This window comes from Mycteria americana, chromosome 3 (genome assembly GCF_035582795.1).
Source record: "Mycteria americana isolate JAX WOST 10 ecotype Jacksonville Zoo and Gardens chromosome 3, USCA_MyAme_1.0, whole genome shotgun sequence".
Classification (NCBI taxonomy): Eukaryota; Metazoa; Chordata; class Aves; order Ciconiiformes; family Ciconiidae; genus Mycteria; species Mycteria americana.
Window position 1 is genome coordinate 62,891,896 of NC_134367.1, and position 23,112 is coordinate 62,915,007.

Genomic DNA, 23,112 nt, shown 5'->3' on the forward strand with positions numbered 1-23,112 from the left:
CCTGGCTCTCCAGGAACACTGTGCAGTGCTTCTTGCTGACGGCTAAAGTTTATGTGCAACTATCCATCCCTAGAGTCCAGTTCCATTTCTCATCCTAAAATGAGTGTTTAGGACAAGTGAGTTGTATCAGCCTCCAGAGCTGCTTATCTCTCTGTTGACTATAAAGACAGCCTGTGTGACTAAGTTAGATTAGATGCAGTAATTATAGATGATTAAAGCTAGGTGACATGTCTCTGGTTTGGCAGAGATGTGACCTTACTTGGACTATATTCATACACAGAGAGAATTTCAGTGGTACAACAGATTTCATAATAACTGTTCAGAATACCATCAAGACTTTAAACATTGTACAGACACCTTGCCTAGATCATTACAATGCTAGAAATCAGAGTTGTCTCCTCCTGCTTTATCTGAACAGAAGCTTCACATCCCTGTGATTAATATTCTAGGCCTGTCTTCTCATTTCTGCCACAAGTCGTGTGTAACTGGAACTTCAGGTGGTACACATGGAAGGTCTGTAGACTGAGAGACTGTGGGATAATGGCTTGTACAGTAAAACTCTCTGTGATGGTTAGTTCCCAGTAGCTGATAGTGGATCTCAGGGCTGCTATTAGTCATATAAAGAACATGGGTTAAAACACTCTGATTCGAATAACTAGAGAATGTTGAGGATTTTTTCTTAAATGCAGTCACCCTTTTAAGTCTAGGAGTATATTGTTTGATGTGTTGGGAATATCTTTAAAAATACCATTCCTGCACCTGCAGATATTTAGGAAATCAGATGACATATGAAGACGGTCAAGTAGTAATACAGCAAAATACAAAGTTTTTTATATTAATTGCTTTTTTCACCTGTCTTAATTAGGCTGATTCTTTATAGATGTCATGTTAGAGGTGAGTCTCAAAAGACAGGTTTATGGCAGGGAACAGGTCATTGTCTTTGGAGGTCAGTTTATATTTGTTCTTCTGTGTACTGGTACAGCTTGGGTTTTATGTTTTTGGGATTCTTTTTTCTTTTTTCTGCAGTCATGTCAAAGGTTGAATGTAGTGGTGTTGGAAGATATGGGATACTGAAATTCATACCAAAAGTTAATGTGAAACTTGAAACGTTGTCTTTTTTCTTTAGAAATAGAAATTTAGAAATAGAGCAAAACTCTATTTGGCATGTTGTCAATGAGCAATAGCTCCATCTCAACAAGAATATGGACAGTCTTAATAAATCTTAATAAAGCAAAGTCTTAACTTTGACCTACTTAAGGAAAACAGAACATCTGTTCTTGTACGGATCCTTTAATAATAGGAAAGAAATAAGAAAAATGTTTTACAAGGAGCCTCAACAATAAAATGCTTAGTTAAAGACTATGATAAATTTATTCTCATATACCTTGCAACATTTTCCAGATTTCTGGTAATAAGCAGAAATAGAAAAAAAAAAAATTGTCCAGGAATCATTCCAACAAGCAAATTATTCAGTGGATCTAACATTTCCCACTCCAAAGCATACTAGCCTTAGTAATGAAAATACTCATGACCAAGGAATGATCATATTCTCAGAAAGAAACGACAAAACATGCAATATCAGGGAAATCTTCCAAGACCGTTGCCATCCCAACTAGCTGAATAGAAACATCTTCACTGGAATCTTTTCTCATGTGGACAGTTTTAAAGGAAAGCCCTGTCTTCATCCTTAAGTAATGAGGAATCTCAAAAAGATGAAAACTTCTATTTGTTATGAAGATACATCCTTAAGGACTAAGAAATCTCAAAAAGATGAAAACTTCTGTTTGTTATGAAGATACATTGTTAAAGGACTAAGAAATCTCAGGAAGAAGACTTTATGAAGGTACTGTGTCCATCCCCAAATTCTACAAAACCTTTAAAGGTATGGTGAGCATAAAATAAAAGGAAGACTTCTGATCCAGGCACCTCTTCTACTTGAGCTAATTTTGATGGAAAGATCTAACTTTCAAAGGCTTATAATTGACAGAAATACATGTGAATAATGCATTATACTCCATTTTTCCTAAGCACATACTGTTTTTTTCATCATCATAGAAACTATGCCTTGTTAATAGGCAGGTTATACCTGGTTATACCTGATGCTTCATCTGCTGTTTTTCAGCCGCTTTTCAAGATCTGGATTGTTTCATTCTTAATGCTATCAAAACTAACACTATGTTGGAGACAAAGGGTGTTCATGAACAGTTAGCACTACTTCTAAATTCCTGTTGTTTGGACCAGCTTTACATAAATACAGCTATTAAAAGTTAGTGCTGGTTCCAGGACTCTGTGTACGGCTTTGGTGGCAACTTGGTTTCTGCCTTGTGGTAACCTGTTTCCCTATGCTGCAGCATTGCTGGCGGAAGTGCTCACTGGTCTTGAGGACTGTTTTGAGGACTTATGATTAAATATTTATACAATACTTTAAACATGTCAGGTACTTTGCAAATGCTAAATATTATTTCCTGTTCAATGTTTTTGTTTGCACTTAGGGCTTTATTTAGCTTAGGTAGACTGTTACAAAACAAATCAAAAGTGGTACAGAGGAAGAAAAAGTGTAGGATGTCTGTTTAAATTAGTAACAACACTATTGCAAAATCCAGACCAGTCAAAATTAAAGTGAGATATATTTATACATATCTATCAATCAGTCTATCTATCTAAATATATTGTCCTATTTATTACCTTGTATTATGGATATCTCATAGTTATGTTTATATCTGTGTATATAACTATATATCTAATGTCTTCTGTACATGTCTGTACATTCAAATATGTATTTATGTGCATCCAAATGCTTAGAGAAATAGAAATTACAAGATTATTTAACATGGTAGAAATTTTTTCATTTGGGTGAAATTGAGGCTCCACTATTCACAAATATACTTCAGAATATTTTGGAATATGTATCTGATTAAGGAATTTGGTAAATAACTCATTACAAATAAAAGCTGTTTAGTAGTATATTTGGTAGATATTGACAGTGATTTTTCAAAACATTTGTTTAAAACTCTTTTCTTGAACTTGTCTTGTTACTGACATCTCAGAATGCTAAAATGAGACAGTCAGTCTTTCAGCTGTCTTTTGAATATGAGTCCCATTAAATGGTTTATAACAGCAGTCAATCAACGGGTATTCAAAGCAAGAATCAGATGCTTGTTTGGCTTTAACTCAATGCTGGTGTGACAATGCGTAAAGAATTTATGGGAAGTGTCATTTTCACAGTCCGAACAGAATTCTCCTCTGAATTATTTTTACATGAGTACTACATCTGGCTTTCTCTAGCCATGGTATTTGAATGGATGTTCTTCACTGATACCACATTAAGAAAGTGTAGTAGTATTATCCCCACTTTTTTCAGTCCTATATGGACATAGATGCATCCTGCCCAAACCCATACATTTAATTTTTCTAGTTTTGTACGTGTTAATATCTATTTATCTAAAGCCAATAGGAGAAGGAAAACAGCTATACTGGAACAGCTATAAGTCATTAAATGACTTATTTTTTAATTTCAGAGAAGAAGAAACTATATTTTAATGAATTTTGAAAAACTAATTTAAAGTGTTTTAAAATGTGATTTGAATAGGGTTTTTAGTAACTATATGTAGCTAGGATATTAAACACAGGAGGGAGTTAATGCAGTTCTATTAATACATCAGAAATAGTGAAATTTGAAAATTACTTAATACAGACAAAACGCTGTATCTAGCTCTAGTTCTTTCTATGTGTACGTGTACTCAAGCATCTTCTTTCCTTGAAGTGCACAGAAAATACAAAAACAGTATCTACTTTTTGTTGCCTAGAGTTTGGGCCAGACTTGAGTGTTATGCATCTAATAAGATGAAAAGATCTAAAAAGGGATCAGTACTAATGTTAGAAACAGAAATCCATACACAACAAAGAATTGCATACTACCATAGCTAATAAGTGCCACAACACATACCAGCTTGGTAGCTGTGCATTTTATAAACATGTTTAAAAATATGGGAAGCATAAAAGCTTGATATGAATAAAAGCAGCGGTGAAACACCTGTTGAGCTGCAGCAATATGCACAGCAGGTAAACAGGTTTTGACAATATGTTACAGAGCAGCATCCAGTATCTTCAGTAGAGCCTACCAACATCTGCACCAGATTTCTCTGCATGTGCAAGGATATGTATTCAGGAGTTAAAATTTGATGTGACAGTTACAATAATGTTGGCGCTTCATCCTCAAAGTAGAGTTCAGTGTATTCTTTAAAGCAAATAAAACAGCAAGGCAACAAAGTGTCTTTCTTCAGAGCACCCACCTCATGGCAGCTGTTGTGTGTCACCTCAAATCCCAAAGACCAGTGAATGCTGGAATGAGTTGAGCTTCTCAATATATAATCCTTCACCTGAATGATTGGCCAGTTCTTTATATCATGGTGAGGTTCAATAGTTATGAAGTTCATGGTGATGTTCATGGTGAAGTTCATGGTGATGTTCAGTAGACCCTCTGACCATCAAAGGGAGCATTACGTAAATCTTCTTACGTTAAATATGCCTTTAGCATTAAGTATCTCAAATACTTTCAGGATCCGTTCATGAAGATTTTTCTAGACTTGTGTCAAAGAAAATTTGTTTATAGTAATATAATGTAAAATGAGATTACATACACATTAAAGAAAGTTACCACATGCCAAGCTGTATTCAGCCTGTAAACTGTGATAAGGTTCTCCTGAGTGGCTAGTAAGGAGAAATTTATATATGAGACTTCCCCTGTGCTATCTCTGAGGTAGAGAAACTTCAAGAAGTCTGTTCCTTGGTGGAAACCACCCAGCAGGTTACTCTGACTTTCTGCACAGCCAGAGCTCATATATCTGGAATGTGTGCCAAGTTGGAGGTTAAAGTGCTATTACAGTTCCCCTTAACCCTTGCAATCTAGCAGTAGCAATATGGAAATTGGAGTAGCAGACTACAAACATCTATTTTATCTGCATAAAAGCGTAATAATATGGTAAAAGGTAATGCTCTTTGCTGCTCAAATAATACCTCAGATGCCTTTTTAAGTAGCAGAACATTGGTGGATCAATTTACATTTCAATGAAACTACGTACAAGTTTGGTGTCCAGTCTGACCTTGTCATCAAAGTACCTTCTTGCAGTCTCTCTGAAATGGGAGACACCTACAGAAAGTCATTCATCCCATCCTAAAATGTGTGTGTAAGACAGGCAAGATCTAAGAGGTGTCTAAGGCAAGATGTGAGTCTAAGATACGCTACTTGAACAGTTGTTAATATTTGTTAATTAGCTTGCTTGTTTATTTGATATATGTATGTATAAAGATACAAATTTTCAACTAAATGACAAAAAGATGCATTATACTTGCAAGCTTCATGTGTCTGAGGGAGATCAATAACATTATGAACAGAACACGTTACAAACAAAATTTATTCTTGCAGATTGCTGTTGTTAGGCTAGTTGAATCATTTAAGTAAATTTTTAGTTACTTAGAACTTTAATTACCTTGAGTTAGGATTTAGTGGTGCAGTTTATGCTTCCACATTACATTTTACAATGTTAGCCAGGCAGCTGCTCAACACCCGTGTCTCAAACAAAGAACAAGATGCTCGATGCTCCTCGTGGTACCTTGTATAACAGCTCTCCAGACTGAAGATAAGTTTGTCAGCAATAGGTTTTGGGGATACCCACCAAGAAGAATGAATCAGAAGAAAGAAGAACGGAAGAAAAGACTCATCTGTACCTGAAACAGAAAATAGATATGATAACATCTCTTTATGAACTCAAAATAATACTGAGAAGAAATAGAAGACTGAAAATAAGAGAACTGGAAACCACTGGGTAGTTGGATAGATTGTCAACATCCCTCAGTTTGCTCTTTTTAAAAAATGCACTTACAGTGTCAAGCAAAAAATACAGTAATATTTCACCTTCATCATCAAGGAAGAAGAGGGTTCAAATACAGTCTACAATATGAAGTTTGCCCAGTTTGTCTGAAATCTTTTTAAAGTGGCACTGGCTTAAATGAAGAGAAAGACTGCCATTTGCCTCCTTTAGATACTCGCCTGCTTTTCTGTCTACAGATGGTTTGACCTAAATGTGATTGATTTTATTCATACAGCAATTAAACATTTTCTCACACTGGAAACAGCAATGGCAACCAAGTAAATGCTGTTTTGATTGTCCAGCTTCTACATCCTCCAAAATTACACATATCATGTGTTGGTTTCTTTTACTGTCCTTCTTACTCGCATGACAGTGAATCACTTCTTCTAAAATAATGAAGCATTCTTTGATTTTACCTGTTACCTGTCCTTCTTCTTTTTCTATAATTTCAAAATACCCCTAGGTCTGTTTCTTTCACTCCTTAATTTTTCTTTCCTTGATAGTCTGTTTGTAGGCTAGCTTCTGCCTTCTCTACTCTATGAGGTTGTGAGTAACCGCTCTTGAGTTTCTTGCTATCTGTGGCACTCTTCCTAAATTTTAATTAATAATATGGCAGTCATACTGCTTTTGGATAAAAATGTCTTGGGCAGCTTCCCAGGGGGCTATTTCGTAACATTTGAAATTAGTAATTAATTCACTGTTTGTGATGAGTTTATCCACAGCTGCTGTATTTTTGTGCATGCAGTATGCTAAATAACTCTTTGCCTACATAAAAAGCAACAGGTATTGTGTACTAATCGGTAAAGTCTTTCCCTAAAGCACTATTTCTTAGCAGTCATGTGGTAGAATATTGACTTATGAAAATGATTCTTTTAAATGTGGCAGAGAAACACGCACACTTTAGTTAATAACCTAGAAGCCAGGCTCTTCGTGGACAGTGACTAGAAAGTGGCAATCCAGTGGTTTCTTACACACATCAAATATTTTCTATTCACTACTGGGACAGAGTGGTGGTCCCCTATTGATTCCTTTTCACTAATCTTACGTTAAAACTTTATGGATGTTCTCTTTAGCTCTAGTGACATATCTCATCTTGTATTGCTACATTGGGCAGTTTCTTCTGTATTTGGTAATTTTCTGCTATTGAAACATTGACTATTAGTATAGCAGTTTTCACAATGAGATAGCATTTTTGTATTAATTTTGTAATACCAGTTATAACTTAAAAGCTATATTTACAGATTTTATGTGTGGTTAAGGAGGAGAACAAGATGATTGAGAGGGAAATAACCAATGGAAATATGGTTTGAAAGTGGAAATTTTAATTTCAGAATATTTAATTTTTTTCAGGGCAAATTCTAATGTCCCTGACTTTGAGCTTTAATGTTGGCAAATGTGTAACAAACTTTTCATTAGAAAGTGACAGGGAGCTTTAAAGACAGGAACATGTTTAGTATTCAATCATGCGTCTCCTAAAACTGAAAGTAAGTAAAACCTTCTCATCATTTTCCGTGATTCTGTGGTTTGTGATTCTGTGATTATGAGGTATGTAGTATTTGCTTTATTGTACGGGGTAGTTTTTGCAATTTTCTTTAAAAAATACCATAATGTAATTCTGTTCTAAAGGCTATTGACCTTTTATTTTTCAACAAAAAGGTGTTTGGAGTAATGATGTGTTTTCATGCCAGAGCTGTTATCAGTAATTGAAAATAAGTGAAAATAAGATTTTCCACAGATGACACTCAAAAATATGTGCAGACAATGGGATAAAACTGATGAAGTAAATCTGACAAAAGCATATTAGACATCAGTAAGAATGTGCTTCATGACTGAAAATTTAGTTGAGTATATAAAAAAGGCAGAATTGATTTTTCACAACATAACATAGTATGCTATAAAATAAAGTGCAATTTAATAAAGTCCAGCAGCTTTTTTGTATCTTAAGTATTTGTGCTTTAAAGACATTTTTCCTCAAGCAGACTTTGGTGTCCAAACAACTGATTTATTCCTAAATTTAATATACTAAAAATACATTGAAAATATGTAAAACATTAATTTCAAGATATGATAATTGCAGAAAGTAAACAGACCACCTAGGAGGTGAGGAGTAAGTTATATATCTAATATTCTTTCAGTGAATAGATCAGTAAAAGATAATTACTTTTTATTCTTAAAATTTTCCTAGCTAGGATCTTGCTTTGTTGATATGTATTTATTGTATAGTCTTAACATCAAACGGAAGGTATGTTTGGCTTACCATAGTTGAATTAAGCGCTTCTGCAGTTCCTGTGAGGAGTGTTTTTCAGTAGTTCAAAGGACATGGAGTGAAAGGAAAACCAGTTTTCCATTGTTTGAATGTCACCATTTTTCAGTTGTTGATGGTTAGTGCAGGCCTGAAGAGCTTATCCAGCGTGCTGCATATTTACACAGAGAGAGTCTACTAAGCTTCCTACCTAATCCCTGTGAGGTATTCTAAAATAAGACGTAGTTGCAGATCAATAGAGATCAGTACTTCAGGAATAATACAAACACTGACATAAAAATTTAGTTGTTGAGGAAAGGGGCTTTGTTTTGCTTAATACCACAACTTAGGTTTCTCTTTCAGAACAGTACTCAGCAATGAATAGAAACAGGTGATAATTTCATTTCCAGTAGTTTTCTTATTCTAGACTGTACATAAATATTTTTGAAGCCCCTGGTATTTGTAAAAGTAGTTTCTTTTCAGTGGAAATAATTTCAAGATAACATGTGACAGATTTTAAAGAAGCATTGTTAATGTGGCATATAGTGTCATTTCTTGTGTCCTAGAAAGCAGCAACGGACTGTTTCTTATGGAAGCGGTAGAATGCAGGAGGAAGATCACATCAACCACAAGCTAAAACATGCCATTATTGTCTTAACAGTAGTCTGGCAAATCACTTGAAGTTTTAATGTGTTCTCAAACACATCAGAAAGGGCCATCACAGTACCTTCTGAATAGATAGTATGCGATCTTCTGTTTTTCAAAAGATCAAACATTTATGATCTGAATTAATATTTAATGACAGGAGAGAAATCTGAAACACCTCTCTGTTTACAGGACAGTTACACAGATCTGTTGGGTACGAACACTTGGAGGGTGTCACTCATGCAGTATAGTGAAGGATGTCTGAGTCTGCATGTGGGCCCTTATTTGTCAGCCATCCAGCTGTGGACAGTCCAGCATTGGGCTTAATTCCCCTGCCCCACAGCTTGAAAATTTACCAGAGGACGTGGGTTAGAATAGAACCACTGTAGGCAGAATGGTGCCAAACCTTGCCATTTACAGCCAGTAATAAATGGCTGAGCAATGTGTAAGTTACATTGCCTTTCATGCTATGTGAACTTTCCTCCACTGTTCAATTGCACGATTAAATGTGTTAACCACTCATGACATGAGCTATCTGATATTACTTTAGTGGTTTAAGGTCCCCCACTTGCTTGTGCTGTGGAACAGACAAGGAGTACTCAGGATCAGCTAGAGATGACAGTGCTTAATGAAGATGCTTTTCCTGCTTCGCAAGTGTTGGCTGCCATCTCTAGGCCGATACTATAGTGTTTAACTATGCACTAATTTCTACACAAGCATCGGTAGGTCAGGAGACTTATGTGGCCCAAGCTGTGATACCAGACGTAGGTCAAACATGCATACATAGTCATACTTGTTAGACATACTTACAGACACCTAAAATTAGGCTTCCAGTTTTTAGGTTTCTAAACATGTCTACACTGTATTTTCTGAGTCAGTGTGGATTCACACCGCTTGCATTCTGAGCAGGTATCTGGGTGCGTGTGGTTGGCACAGTGCTGAGCTTGGCAGCTTGAGTTGGCACCACAGATTCTGTTCACCTGGATTTGGGTCAGCTATGAGTATGGGAAGAGCGAGCTCCTCTTGTCCTCTCTAGACTGCATGGTTTTACTTTACGTAAATAGCTTGATTTCTGAAGTGCTGAGACACTACAGTTGACCCTTTGGCATATACTTTTAAAAACCTCTGCTGTAACTTCATGTTTTGCAAAGAGCAGATTTGTCTTAAAGAATTCTTAAAGAATTCATCCACAGCCAATGGATTACAGCAGAAAGTAATTGCTGACTGAAGACTGTTTAAAAAACCTTTTGCCTTTGAAATCACTTATTTAGGGAAATAGTGAAAATGCCACAATTGCATTTTAATACCTAGGCACTGTTTCCATAGCTTGTTTATTTTTTTAAAATGTTTAAGTTGTTTTGAATCAGAAACCCCAGATACTGAACTTTATTGCTTTACTCAAGAGAACAAACAAAAGGCTTTCTTACACATAAAACTGTTCCTAATTAAATACAGTTGGAAACTGGGTCAAGCTGAACAGGAACAAAGCATTCTTATTCCAAAATAAGAGCGTTCACGTATGGAATTATTCAGAAACAGCTCTTAGTACTTTAAAATTCCCAGCCAGTGTTAATCTGTCTTATCTTTCAAATGCAGGCAAGACCTATATTTTTCCTTCCCCATTCCTATCTATCGTATTGCAAACACAAAACACATTGGATGTTAAAGATGTGTATCACTTGATGAGGATGTTATACAACCTTTGGCAGAAGAGGAGACTTGTTAATGTATCTTTAATATTAGAAATGTTATTTTCACATGAAAGCAAGTAAAAGCAATCATTATTTTACATGGCAAATTTACCTACTTATGGATGTACTCTTTTAGAAGCATATGTTGAATTATTTGTGATCTTTATTATCGGTGAATTCCATTTTCTATACATTGTAATTTCCTTTCCTGACATACTACCCAAAATGTAGAGATGCTAATCTCCAAATACCTCAATTACCATCCATAACCCAGATTAGCTATTACCTCAGTCATTTACACCTTCAGCTGTCTTGCAGTTATCTAGTTATCTAGTTATCTCATCAGAGCTTCTCATATATATTTTTTATTTTCAGAAATATACAGAACATCTGGTTTATCTTTCTTCATAATTCATTACCTGGATTGGTTTGAATGTACTTAGTGGTTATTTATATTCTTGGGGATAGATTTTCTTAATTTTGAAGAACACAAAACACATGAAAGCATACTGTTTCTCCAAATGAGTTTAAAATATTATAGTACAATTCTTTCTATATAGGCATAACAAACACGTATTTCAAAGTAAACCTAAATCCGTAATTTGAAATACAGATGTGTAAATCCTAATGCCTTAGTTATTTTTAAACTATTGTAAATAATTTCCTGATAATTTTTACTGCTTCTCTGTATCATGGGGCCTTTTTTGGCTTATATTACCAATTTTCACCATGATGCTGTAATTATTCAGGTTGCTTATTAGGAACAAGAGCTAAGAGGTTTTAAAAATTTAGTTCTTTCTGATTGTTTATCTGCCCTTTCAATTTTAAACTCTCCAATCACTTTCAGTCCTTTTCTTCACTTCTTTCTCAGTTTGGGACTTCAGTGCTACAGGGCCAGCAGTGGTGAGGCTTACATAATGAAATTCTAAGGAAAAGAACATTATTTGGGGAGAATACTGCTCTGTGGTAGGGTAGATTTAAAGGTAAGAATTATACAATAGAGTGCAATAGTTAGGTACAAAATATTTTTGACTATCTGAATATTTTTGAGTTTCTACTTAGTATTCCTTCTGTCTAGACTCTAGATGAGTAGCAATGCTTGGACGCATGGAATTAGGCAGCTGCATATATTTAATAAGTTTGTCCTTTGTAGCAGTAGCTATTCTGACTATTTCTTTTTTATTTGAACACTTTTGTCTTTATTGGTTTATTTAATTTAATGGAAGAATCTGTAAGGGGTTGCATTCTGTCACATGTATACATTTTTTCAATGTAAATTTACATTTGTGCAAATTCAAATGTAATGGTCCATCAGTGCAATTATATTAATAACTTTGTGCTATTAGTGCAATTATAGTATGAATTCTCTCTACAGACTCTCTATTAAGGGCTGTTTTCCAAACAGTTTTGGTCCACAGTCCTGGTCCACAGTCTTTTGTGTCACGAAATATAACACATGGACTGAATGTATGTTATCTATCTGACTGAAGAGTGCATTTGATAGGTGTATTATGTTGACAAGCCCTGCTGTTTTGTATTAAAGGAGGGGTTTGTTACATGTCTTTGTGTATAAACAAAATTTATAAGTCAAAGGAAGATTTTAGGTGAATATCTTTTGTCGGAATTTGGCCACAGAATGAGAGGCCTCAATTTCCAATTGTGTGCGCAGAGTCCAGTATCTCAGAGCAGAGTCAAGAAATTGCAGGCTGAACTGAGTGCTCTATTGAACAAGCCAGTGGGAAACACCCAACAAAGAACTGTGTCAACACCTCTCTGTCTTTCTTTGATTTTTGAGTTAGGCATCTCACCCTACTGGGATCCAAAGCCCAGTATCCTCTGATGATGATACACAGGTACTTAAATCAGGTTTCACTTTTCTTATTTTAAAGAGAAAATACTTATTACATATATAGTTTGCTTACAATTCCCGCTCAAATTGGACATCAGGGCTTTTTTCTTCCCCCAGCTTGGGGGAATTCAATCCCCCAAAGGCTGGAAAAGCCACAGCCGGCAGCTTAGCATGGAAGCTGAATGATGCACCTCCTCTTCAAGGAGCTTCTCCAGAGGAGCAAAGAATTCAGATCTCATAGGGCCAAAGAATGAGCCCCTCCTGCCCCAAGTCAGACTCTCTAATCCTGTGACTATTTCTTGGAGTGTCTAGTCATATGGAGGTCACAGCCACAATGTCAAAATGCCCACTGGACTCCTAACTTGTGGCCTATTTAGGAAAGGGAGTGTCCATTTTCTGGATCCTAAACTGGTGGAGCCCAGGCTGTGCGAACTGAGCCAGTTCTGAACATGACTGCTTCTACTGCTGGGCAATAGTAGAATATCTGTTTTTTATTCAGTTTTTGGATGCAGCCTCATCACTCCTGTCTAAATGCTCTATTTGGTGCTTGTCTTTTTTTGGTATTCATTAGAGACAAATTATCAGTATATAGGGTTGATACATACATACATATATAGATGTCTCTGTGTGTGTGTGTTTGCCTGTTTGAGTATCTGTACATGCATGCGTGTCTACATAGCATAACTCCTGGTATTTACTTTACTGTGAGGTAATGCAAAACATTCCTTTGAAGCAGCTCTTGCTGGAAACTTTTTAATCAGTTTAGCCACAGAAGTGGGTGGTGTTTGCATGGAGGAGGTTAAGAAAAAGCACACCAGAAAAGCATTGAATAAATGTAGTTTTGAACAGCCTTTGACTATGAGACTTACATGGTACCTTGACATATATCAAAGCTGCTTCCTACCAGTTGCACAGTAGGTTCCCCATGATAGGCTTTGGACTGAGTACAGGCCAGATGTTCGTTTTCACATATATTGTTAGCACATGATTCATTGAAATGTTCCTTTTCTTTGGAAACAGTTTGGAGAGTCTCATACATTGACATGTTTATGAATGTCCATTTAAAGGAGCATCTTTTTTGATTGTTGCATGTTGTTATCTTTTGTATGTGAACTAGTTTTCCAAGCTACCCTATGTTTTGCATTTGTACATAAAAGCTTCGTTAGCACTTAAATAAAAAGTTCATGTTTAACATTGTAATTAAAATAAATAGATAAATCCTATTTTATCAATTAGTATAAAACAACAATTTAAAAATCAGAGCAGATACTGAAGGTGTAACCAGTGATTTCTCCTATCTCCAAAACATATTTATCATTGCTAACGATGAAAACTAATGTCTCTCTCCCTTTTCTAGGAGGGAAACGCAGTTGTAGTTTGTACAATACACAGAAATTTTATGGAAATAAATAGAATGCAGAGCAAACAAAGGAAATCATTTTACTTCTTTTAAAGCCTGTTTATACATGAGTACATTTTGTAATGAAATATTTTTCAATACATTGAGGAAGGGAGAAAGAATTTGTTATTTCACTTAGTAGATGTTGTATCCTCTCCTTTTTCTGACAGCAAATGCAGAATCACTATTCCCTTTTTTTGACCTTTATAAATATCATTGTGTCCTTGGAGTAAAGAAATATGTAGGAATGCCCACTCTGTTACTTATGTCGTACTCAGTTAATATTGGCGTCTCAGTCAAAGCTCCCAATTCTTGAATTCCTTTTTAAGAATGAAAATATTTTTCTCAAAATGATATAATCTTTGTACAAATAGAATAAGTGTTCATATATGAAACTAAAATTCCAGAACACACTTCCCTCATAGTTATAAATCTTAAAAACTGAGACTGGAAGACAATAAGCATGTTTCTAGATGAAGATACAAGGAAGTTTTCTAGGTGTAGTGCTAGCTGATTTTTTTTGAGAACTTTCCAGTAAATCACTCCTAGCTGTTAGCTCACTTTTGACTCCATAGATTTCTAGGAGGACATTCAGATTATACACTTTCAGTGTTACCAACTTAATATTAAATAGATATCATTTCTACATCTTTTTGTAGAAATGTGATAGAAAATAGTAACCCACAAGCTTTGCTTCACTTGTTCTTACTTTACTTTTTACTTTGTCCAGGTATACATAACATTCCGATTAATTGTGGTCAATACTCCTATACATAATGACTTACAAAATAACTTACTGATTTGAGTTTATTTGAAAATGCATGTATTTTAATTTTAAATCTGTAAGTGAATTCTGTTAATGTTTCAGTCTCTTGGGTAAATAGTATAATTAGATTTACATTATTTTAATGAACTCTCATATTTTATCTCATCTCTAATTGGAGGCCAATGGAAAACTGGCAGAACTATTTGTTTAAATCAATATTAAAATTAGGAGGCTGTTGATCTGTAGCAGAGGAATGGCTGGGTTCCAGCAGAAGTTTCTGCTAACATTGGGGCAGGACAGAATTTTTGTGTTACTTAGGTTTTTCTGAGAAAGATGTATGAAGTGAATAACAAGAATCTGTGTATGACTAACCAAAAGGAGCTTAGTTCACAGTCATCTGAGAAAGCAAAAGCTGGCTGACATTCCCAGTTCTCCTTTCCTTTCCATTTAGAATGACTTTTCTACTTTGGTCTCAAGAAAACCTTGGAGCAGAATACCATAAGAAATGAGTCACTGTTTTACTGCCTGTCCTGATCTTTTAGTAGAGACTATCTGGCACTTCTCTTCATGATGATGAATCCCATAGATTCACATACAGGCAGCCGTGGCAATGTAATACCTATTAGTTAAAATTAAACCAACATTTGTCCAACTTTCAATCCTTTGGCAATGCATTTATGATGTGTTCGTAGACCATATGCTAAGAGCTCACCTGCAAGTGATAAATGCAGATTATTCAGTACACTTGCTGCAAAGGTATATTAATAATGAATGCATTTTTTGTGCCTGTTTGTGAGAATGAACATTTCAAATTCCATGCTGTTTTCCCCTTCCTTTTCATAGTTTAAATTAAAACAGCAAAAAAAAAATTGTAAAAGGAAAGCAACAGTTTTTTAAAATTACAATCAATAAGTGATTGCTAGACTAAATGTTTACAATATTGTAGCATATGTGGGCTAGATCCTGAAATATTTTCCATTGCCCCATTTCTCTCTTTTTAGGAAGGACTGAGAGTGAAGTTGTTCCTGAAATAAGTTTGTTTTAACCAGTATACTCAGAGTAGAGCTTAACAGTTTAGTGCATTTGCTACCTGCAAAAGATTATACTCTGTGTATTAGTTTCAGCTGCTGTAGATGTGGGCTTAACCTTGTACATACTGCTTTAATTTACATAGTGCATCTCAGATGAAAGCTACAGTGCTGCACATAAATCAGATAATTCAAACAAGAGGGCAGCCTGAAAGGTCCATACTTGATTTCTGTTTGAAACTTGAGGGAGAGACTACTGAATTTCTGAAAATAGCTGTTGAAGCTGCATGAAGTATAAAGCCAGAGACATGAAGTATAAAGCCAGAGATGGTTCCATAGTCCAGCCTGATCTCTGCTATAGCATGGACTGTTAGCCCACGTGGCCTTCGCTGAGATGAATGGGTTTAGGTAGGCTGAAAAGATGATGCTCCTATGGAGTCTTGCAGGTGCGTGGCGCGGGCATGGAACAAGGACGTTTTGCCTGCTGCCAGTGGTCAAAGCCCTGGCAATGGTGGAGAAATAACTGCTTGGCAGACTAAGCTGCTTTCTCATCTCATTGGCATGGAAGAAGCTAGAATTCCTCTGGGCATCAGTCTTGGTCATCGGTCTGACTTCCTGCACATTTCATGTGTGTGCGCTGGTCAAGCACTTAAAATTGAGGATTCTCTGTATTGAACCTGATCGCTGGTCAGAACATCATTCTCTCTTCCTGTGCCATTCACAGACCTTCTTCCCACTATGGCTGATCTTTTCAAAGGACTGTTGGCTGTGAAAGAAAAGGATGTATTTAAGGACATATTCAAATCTAGAGATTCCTTTTCTGGAGAGCTTTGAGGTGAAATGTGTTATTTCAAAGGAAAGGGAGTCAAGGGTTAATCCCTTTCTTTCACAATATTTTTTTTTTCTCTATAATCTGAACAAACAGATTGGTTAAGGTGTGTTCCTTGGTTAGCTATACAGTGTACTAAAGCAAATGACAGCACACAGGCAGATTTCAGTGAACCGTATTAAGGTGCAGCAATCTAGCAAGTGCTATCAGCTGACAACATCAAAACCTTATTAATTGTGGGTTTTTTTAAATATAAGTTTTACATGGATTCCTTTGCTGACTTAATGCTACTTTCCTTTTTTCCTCCCATGAATCATGAAAAGCCTTTGGTACAATCTTAAAAACATAGCCGTAATGCACAGTAACTAGCATTAGTCCCTTCACTTCTGTTCTTTAGTGCTAAGTATTTATTTGCACAGCACCAAATACCATGTTTTCACTGGCATACCAGAATCATATTGCAAAAGATTGAAAAATGACCTGAAACGCTGGGGTTTTGTTCTCATCAGAAAGTCAGCAGAAATAACCTATTACTACTGATTTCCAGAACTTCAAAAAGCATAAGGCATCTGTCTATTCAACATTTACTTTTTCTTCAGACTGTAAAAATACATATTTGAGGAGCCTTCTGCTGTTGTACTGTCAAGTGCCTCTTAAATAAATGAAAATTTTACAGAAAGGGCTACCTTAAATCTCAACTCTGTCCTGACTTGCATTCTTACCAGCAGCTTTAACAAGCAGGAGAAAAGGAACTTTGTAATATTCTCAGAAAGCTAACAAATCTGGGCTCTGGAGCTCCAAATGTAGGAGATCGGGGAAAAGTTGCAATACCGAGGAGTGTTGCAACAGGAATGGAAAGGGGACTGTAATCAGGGCCTCCCTGTGCAACATTATGCCAGCTAAATTTCAGGCACATTCAGTGAGCCTGTTTATATACGTGTTCCAAATCCCAGAAGAATTCTAGTATAGAACAATAATGAAGAACAATATATCTGCAATAAAATACTGGCTGGGTTCAGTGGCATTAGCAGATCTGAAACACAAAACTGTGGTACAGTGTCAGTGCATTTCACTGACTTTGTTAACAAACTTTGCAGGGAAAGAATATTAGTAGTCATAATTTATTTTAATTTTTTTTTCTTTTTTAAAAAATTTATTCAATTTGCTTGTTCTAGTGGAAAATGCATTTTGATTTTTTTTAAATAATTGTTCTTCTAGGCTGTGCACAACACTCAGTGTTCCAGAAAGCAAGTTTTAACATAATGTGATTGATAATATATGTACATTGCAAAAAATATCTCACTGTGTTGTGTTCATATTGCATTTTAATTTAAATGTAAAAATTTGTCATGTTTGAATGGAGAACAAGGGAAGGAAGTAGAACAGACCTCGAACTTCTTTTTCTTGGTATCCAGGTTTTCCTATTCATCAAAATAAGCATTTTAAAATGCTAAATGTAATCAGGAAAATAAAGAAATTATTCAAAACAACATTTGGGCAAAAAATGGAAGTCCTCTTAAAAAAAGGCACACAGTGTAGTGATAATTCGTTGGAAATTAAGGTCTGCCCATTAAGATATAAGGACATAGTCATTAGAGCCTTGCCACTGCCACATCTTTCTCTTGTTTAATTTATATACACATAATAAAAAATTTCTCATTATTTTACTATAGTAAATAAGTTGAAAATGTTTATTTTCAACTTATTGAAGTTGAAAAAATTTTAAGTTATTAAAACTTAAATATTTAAGTTATTAAAACTTATTCAACTTATTTAAGTTGAAAATTTTTCAACTTACTTATTAAATAAGGGAAAGTTTTTATATTCTCCTTAAAACTTTTTTGGTGTCCTCCCAGTCAGGTTAACTCTCAGTAAAGCATCATCAGACAATGATAGCTGTCTCTAGCTACTTACTGCTTGGCAGAATCATTGAGAGGCTGCCAGGCTATGAACATAACTCTTTTCAAGCCTCATTATCTCAACTTTTCAGTTCACCTTTGAAATTTTAGAAGGAAAAAGTATGTAAGTACCAAATTTTTTGCCTTGACTTAAATTGCACCATTTTTTCACGTGGCATTTAATAATTTGTATTAAGCTAAGAGGGATTTTGGAGAGTTTTTCCCTCACAATAACTAAGGTACCCTTCAGTTTCTGGTCCCCCCGCTTTTATCCATTCCTTAATCTTTCTTTTCAACAGCAGGAACTAGCTGAATATTGAATTAAATGAATGCTTGATAGGTCTCAGAGGCTTAGGCTTGTAAGGTGAGCCTTGGGAAGACCCTGAAGTATGACGTGTACCTTGCCCCAGCTTTTCACATTGTCATTGTCTTGGGGCTTATCTACAAGTCTCACATGTCAAGGGGGACACATTCTTGTATGCTGGCATCCACTATGAAGTCCATCTCGTGCACCTGCTCTCAGTCAGGCAAAATCACTGCAGGAGTAGATGGGATACCTTGGGACAGACACACCCCAGAGAGACATGTCCACTCTGCGAAGAAGGGTGCCATGAGTACTCTGCAGAGCTTGAATATATTTGGGGTTTTCCTCCAGAGGTGCTGTATGGCTTATTCTAAACACGGCTCTGAATGCATTCCTGAGGGTAAACAATCTGGACAGTTGGCAGATTGGTCTTGAACCTCGCCCTGAGGTTGCACTTAAAATAGAAGGTGGGCGTATCAGTGGCTGGCGTCCCAGCCTTTGCTGAAAAGGTACAGTGCGTTCAGCAAATGGAGCTCACAGAAATAGTGATTTACAGTGAATAGGAGCAAGATTCTCTCTCTAGAAGGCAGTGTTGTAAAACATATATTAGTGGTGAGATTTCCCTGGAAGTATTTTAATGTGGTTTAAAAAAGCATAGCTAAAATAGGCACTTCTATTTTAGAATGCAAATGCCAACTCAGTATAATTTTTTTCTTTATAGTACATGTTTCTAGGAATATTCTTAAGCCATTGAAGAATAAGAAAATCAAATACTGTAAAATTAATTTAGTCTAGTCATTTAAGCTTTTTCTCCAGAAAAATTGAATTGGAAGTGTTTTCAGAAGGACACAATTGAAAATTCAATAGAATTACACATTGCATTACAAACCAAGTATCAGAAAGAAATGGGAGCATAATCTGTACTGTCAAACATAGTAGGAAAATGTTTGTGGTTTGGGAAGTCCAACAGATGATTTGTTTATCCCTGGTTTTTCTTCTAGATGGGGACTGTAAGTGTGATTTGGTAGGTGCTCCCAAAAGAACACTTACAGTGATACACTGTCTTCGGCACTCCATGTGTGTGTCTATATGTGTTTATATACGTAGACTTGGGAACAGCTTAGGTTCTGAGTGCAGAAATACTTTTAAGTTGAAATGCAGATCAGCTTTTCTTCCTCACCCACTTTTTACATAATTTGCACCACAAGCATCATCTAAAAAAAGCTTTGCTAGGTTCCTTCTGGATCAGCTGAACAGTATTCAGGAGCATTAAGAAGGCTGAAATTGCCTCTGCTTAGAATGAATACCTTTTAGTTTCTCTTAGTGTTTATCTGCTCTGAAGAGAGACACTTTCCAAGATTCAAAATTGTAATTTGTGCTTGGTGGAGGCCAGTGGTTCTGTTTGCTGGTTTTGCACCAGGTTTTTTCGGCTAGTCTAGGCAACCATCCTTGATAAAGGATGGCACCTTGCCATCCCTTCCCTGGAAAAATTCTACCCCTCAGCTTTAATCCCAAGGTACCCTCCAGCTTCCCTGCCTCCCGACAAAATACATACCAGTGTCTCTTGGGGCTTCTTCACTTTTAATAATACTTTGGCTGTGTAGGCCTCGTATGTCTGGAGTTATTATAATTCTATATCCAGTCACGCTTATGTGCCTGAAACAGCTGAAAGCTTTGCCGCTGTGCTATGACTTGTCAAAATGTGCTTTGTGTATCTCACCAAAATTTCAAGAGATGTCAGAACAGAACAAACTACAGGCCTTGAGCTAGCAAAGCACTGAAAATGTGATCAGGCCCACCTTTGTCACGGAATATATGCCCAAATACTTAAGATGGACCATATCCAGCTAGGGAGGTTGCAATTGACTTCATGGTCCCTACCCTCATCTTGCAACTTAACAATATGTACACTGATCTGGCCAGTGTTAAAAGGCCAGGGCCCTCCTTGAATCCTCTGTTTCTTCTCTGTATCCACACTTATGCTTATCTGCTTTGTTAGTTTTAGCTAAAAGATGGCTTGTAGATGGATGAAAGAGGTCTGTCACTGGTTGTGACTATTCCAGAATTGCTTAACAGAGTATTGTCAGCCTGACATCTATGGATTGCCAGGACTGCTGAGAAAGCAATCAGTGAAAAGAACTATGGTTATTGCATGTTTTAACAGAAGGATGCTTGGTTTTAAGTACAAGAGGACTTTGTGCTTCATATGCTGCTTTGTAAAACATGCTTGTCAAAAGAGGACAGTACCAAGAGTTTTGTATTCATTTAGGTACTACATAGATGTGATCTGTCTATATAGAAGGAGATTATGCCTACATAAAACTGAAAAATATTTGTTATTGTTTGGTGTATTACTTGAACATTTCTGATTTTTTTTTAACTTTTCCTGGTGGAGAATATTTGTTTTCTTGCCTAAAATGTTGCCTGTGTTCTTGTTTTGATCCTGAACAGAATGGAAGATACTGCTCACTCTTAGAAGTAGTCTCTCTGTGCTTTGATGACTGGCTTCACTTATGCCCTGTAGTATTCATGTTTAATTCACTTATGTTGTAGAATATGGGTCATGTTCTTTTCTTTTTGCTCTTGGTTAGGCTGACAGCATCTCCTCAAGTGAGGCAACTGCACAGCTGAAATGAATTTCTATGAATATAGAACTTAATAACTGTTACAGTTATTTAAAAAACTTGTATACCATCCTGATTTTTTGTTTCTGCTACTGGAAGGTAATAATTCTTAAAACAGTAGATGATTTAATTATTGTTAATAACAGAGTAGTGATAGAAAAGAATAAAAAAAATTATAACCTGGCAGCCTTATTTTAATGCATTTTAGTTTTGGAATAGTACTTAGCTTAAAGACAATTCTGTTTCAATAAGGAACAATGCCTTACAAATATGTTAAATATATTACACTTGTTCTTCTCAGATAAGCTGACTTATCTCTATAAGAAATATGAAATATTCATAGGATTCTCCAGTGTGAGCTTCTTACATCTAGGAAAACAAACATATAATTTTGTGAATCAAATAGTAGTTTAAATATGAAGCATTACACATTTTTGTGGAGAATTTCTGCCACTGATTAAATTATTGGTTTTCTGGAAAGCGTGTCATACTAACTGGAACACTTACAAAGTGGAGGTTAATAGTAGCAGAATTCATACCCTCATTTTGTGGTAAATGGATTCTTTTTTCAACTGTAAATACTAGTCCTTAGAATATAAACAAGAATATTAAAAAATGTCATCTAAGCCTTATCATTTATTTTATCGATGTGATAAGGAAAACAAGTACATGCTTTATCCATCCTTCATATTAGTATTAAATGTTAAGAACCGTTGCTGTCACAGGCTCTCTGTTATTTTCAATGGGTGCTCGAAATGTATCAGTGGCTGCAGGTATTACCAGAGGTGTGCAAGATTAGGTCTTCTAACAGAAAGTATTTGTGAATTTGGTTTCTTCTGAATTTTTTTTTTTTAAGTTCTGAATGTAAAAAAATTACTTGCAAAAGCAAGGATGATCTTTCAGTGAAACTCCATGGTTTCCCTGGATCTCCTGGACAGGAAATTGTGTGCAGACTTTCTAGACGGTAATCCTACAATTTCTATGTATACCTGCATTCCTTCATTATTAGCCTAATGATAGAAGGTTTGTGGGATCATGCTTTGTGTATGTGTACGTGCGTGTGTTCTCTGTCCATTACAACAATAACTTTAAAAGTTGTTGGCAAATTTCTGGTAAATTAAACAGATGTAGAAGTCTCAAAACATTAAATATCTACATGTTAGCAGAAATATACATCCGGATAGAAGAGAGAGATTTTATTAATTCCTACAATGAAGGAAAAATTGTAGTATGACCTCAAGAGACACGGGGCAGCCAGGGACTGTTGCCATTATGAATGGCTTACCACAGGTCAGTCTTCAATATGAATTCATTGGACGCCAAAGAGCTACTTCTCAGCCACGTAGCTCACGTATGTTCTTTGTTGTCTAACAGAACAGTTTGTGATGACAGCTATTTGCAGTGAAAGCTGGGATATTCACAATATACTTACCCTGCAAGGATGCTTTGATAGCTAACAGCGTGTGAGCACCCCAATAGTGTTTGTTTAATCCCTTTAAAAATTCAATGAACCACAAGACAAAGTGGGTAGAAAGCCAGGCGGTTTTGGTTCTGGTGAACACAACAATACTTAAACAAAATATGTGTCTTTACATTTGGTTTTATTTACATACTTTGGATGAATAGACTCAGTCTGCCAAAGCTGTACAGGCTGTGCTCATTTACTGTCCTGTCTCACTGTGTATGCCAAACTTCCACTCTTAGGTGTTTTATTACTTATTTACTTTCAAGTAATTAGTGACTGTGTTGAGTAATGTTGGGACTAGTACTAATCCCTGTAGGACTGCTTTTGATTATTTTTCATCTTTAATCACTAACTTACTCTTCACTGGTGTTGCATCTCGTTAGTTTTTTAGTACCTTAGAAAAGCCTAAGTTTATTGTGTCCACCAGGTGACCTTCACCAACCACACTTGTAATACATACCCTGTTGAGAAGGAGGGCTGGTAACCTGGCGTAAAGCCAGGT

At 35.9% G+C, this 23,112-nt stretch overlaps 1 protein-coding gene across 6 annotated transcripts in view; it reads left to right on the forward strand.

Moving 5' to 3' along the window:
- The window catches only part of AKAP7 (A-kinase anchoring protein 7), a 92,446-nt gene that overhangs the window by 40,668 nt on the left and 28,666 nt on the right, over positions 1 to 23,112 (forward strand). The window contains exon 8 of one of the 6 annotated variants that reach the window (XM_075498750.1): positions 1,661 to 2,007. The exons of the other annotated variants lie outside the window; for them this stretch is intronic. Coding sequence (XP_075354865.1) covers positions 1,661 to 1,695 — 35 coding nt within the window. The 3' untranslated portion in view covers positions 1,696 to 2,007. Of the gene's footprint in view, positions 1 to 1,660; positions 2,008 to 23,112 lie in introns of those variants that run through there. 6 annotated transcript variants of the gene reach the window in all.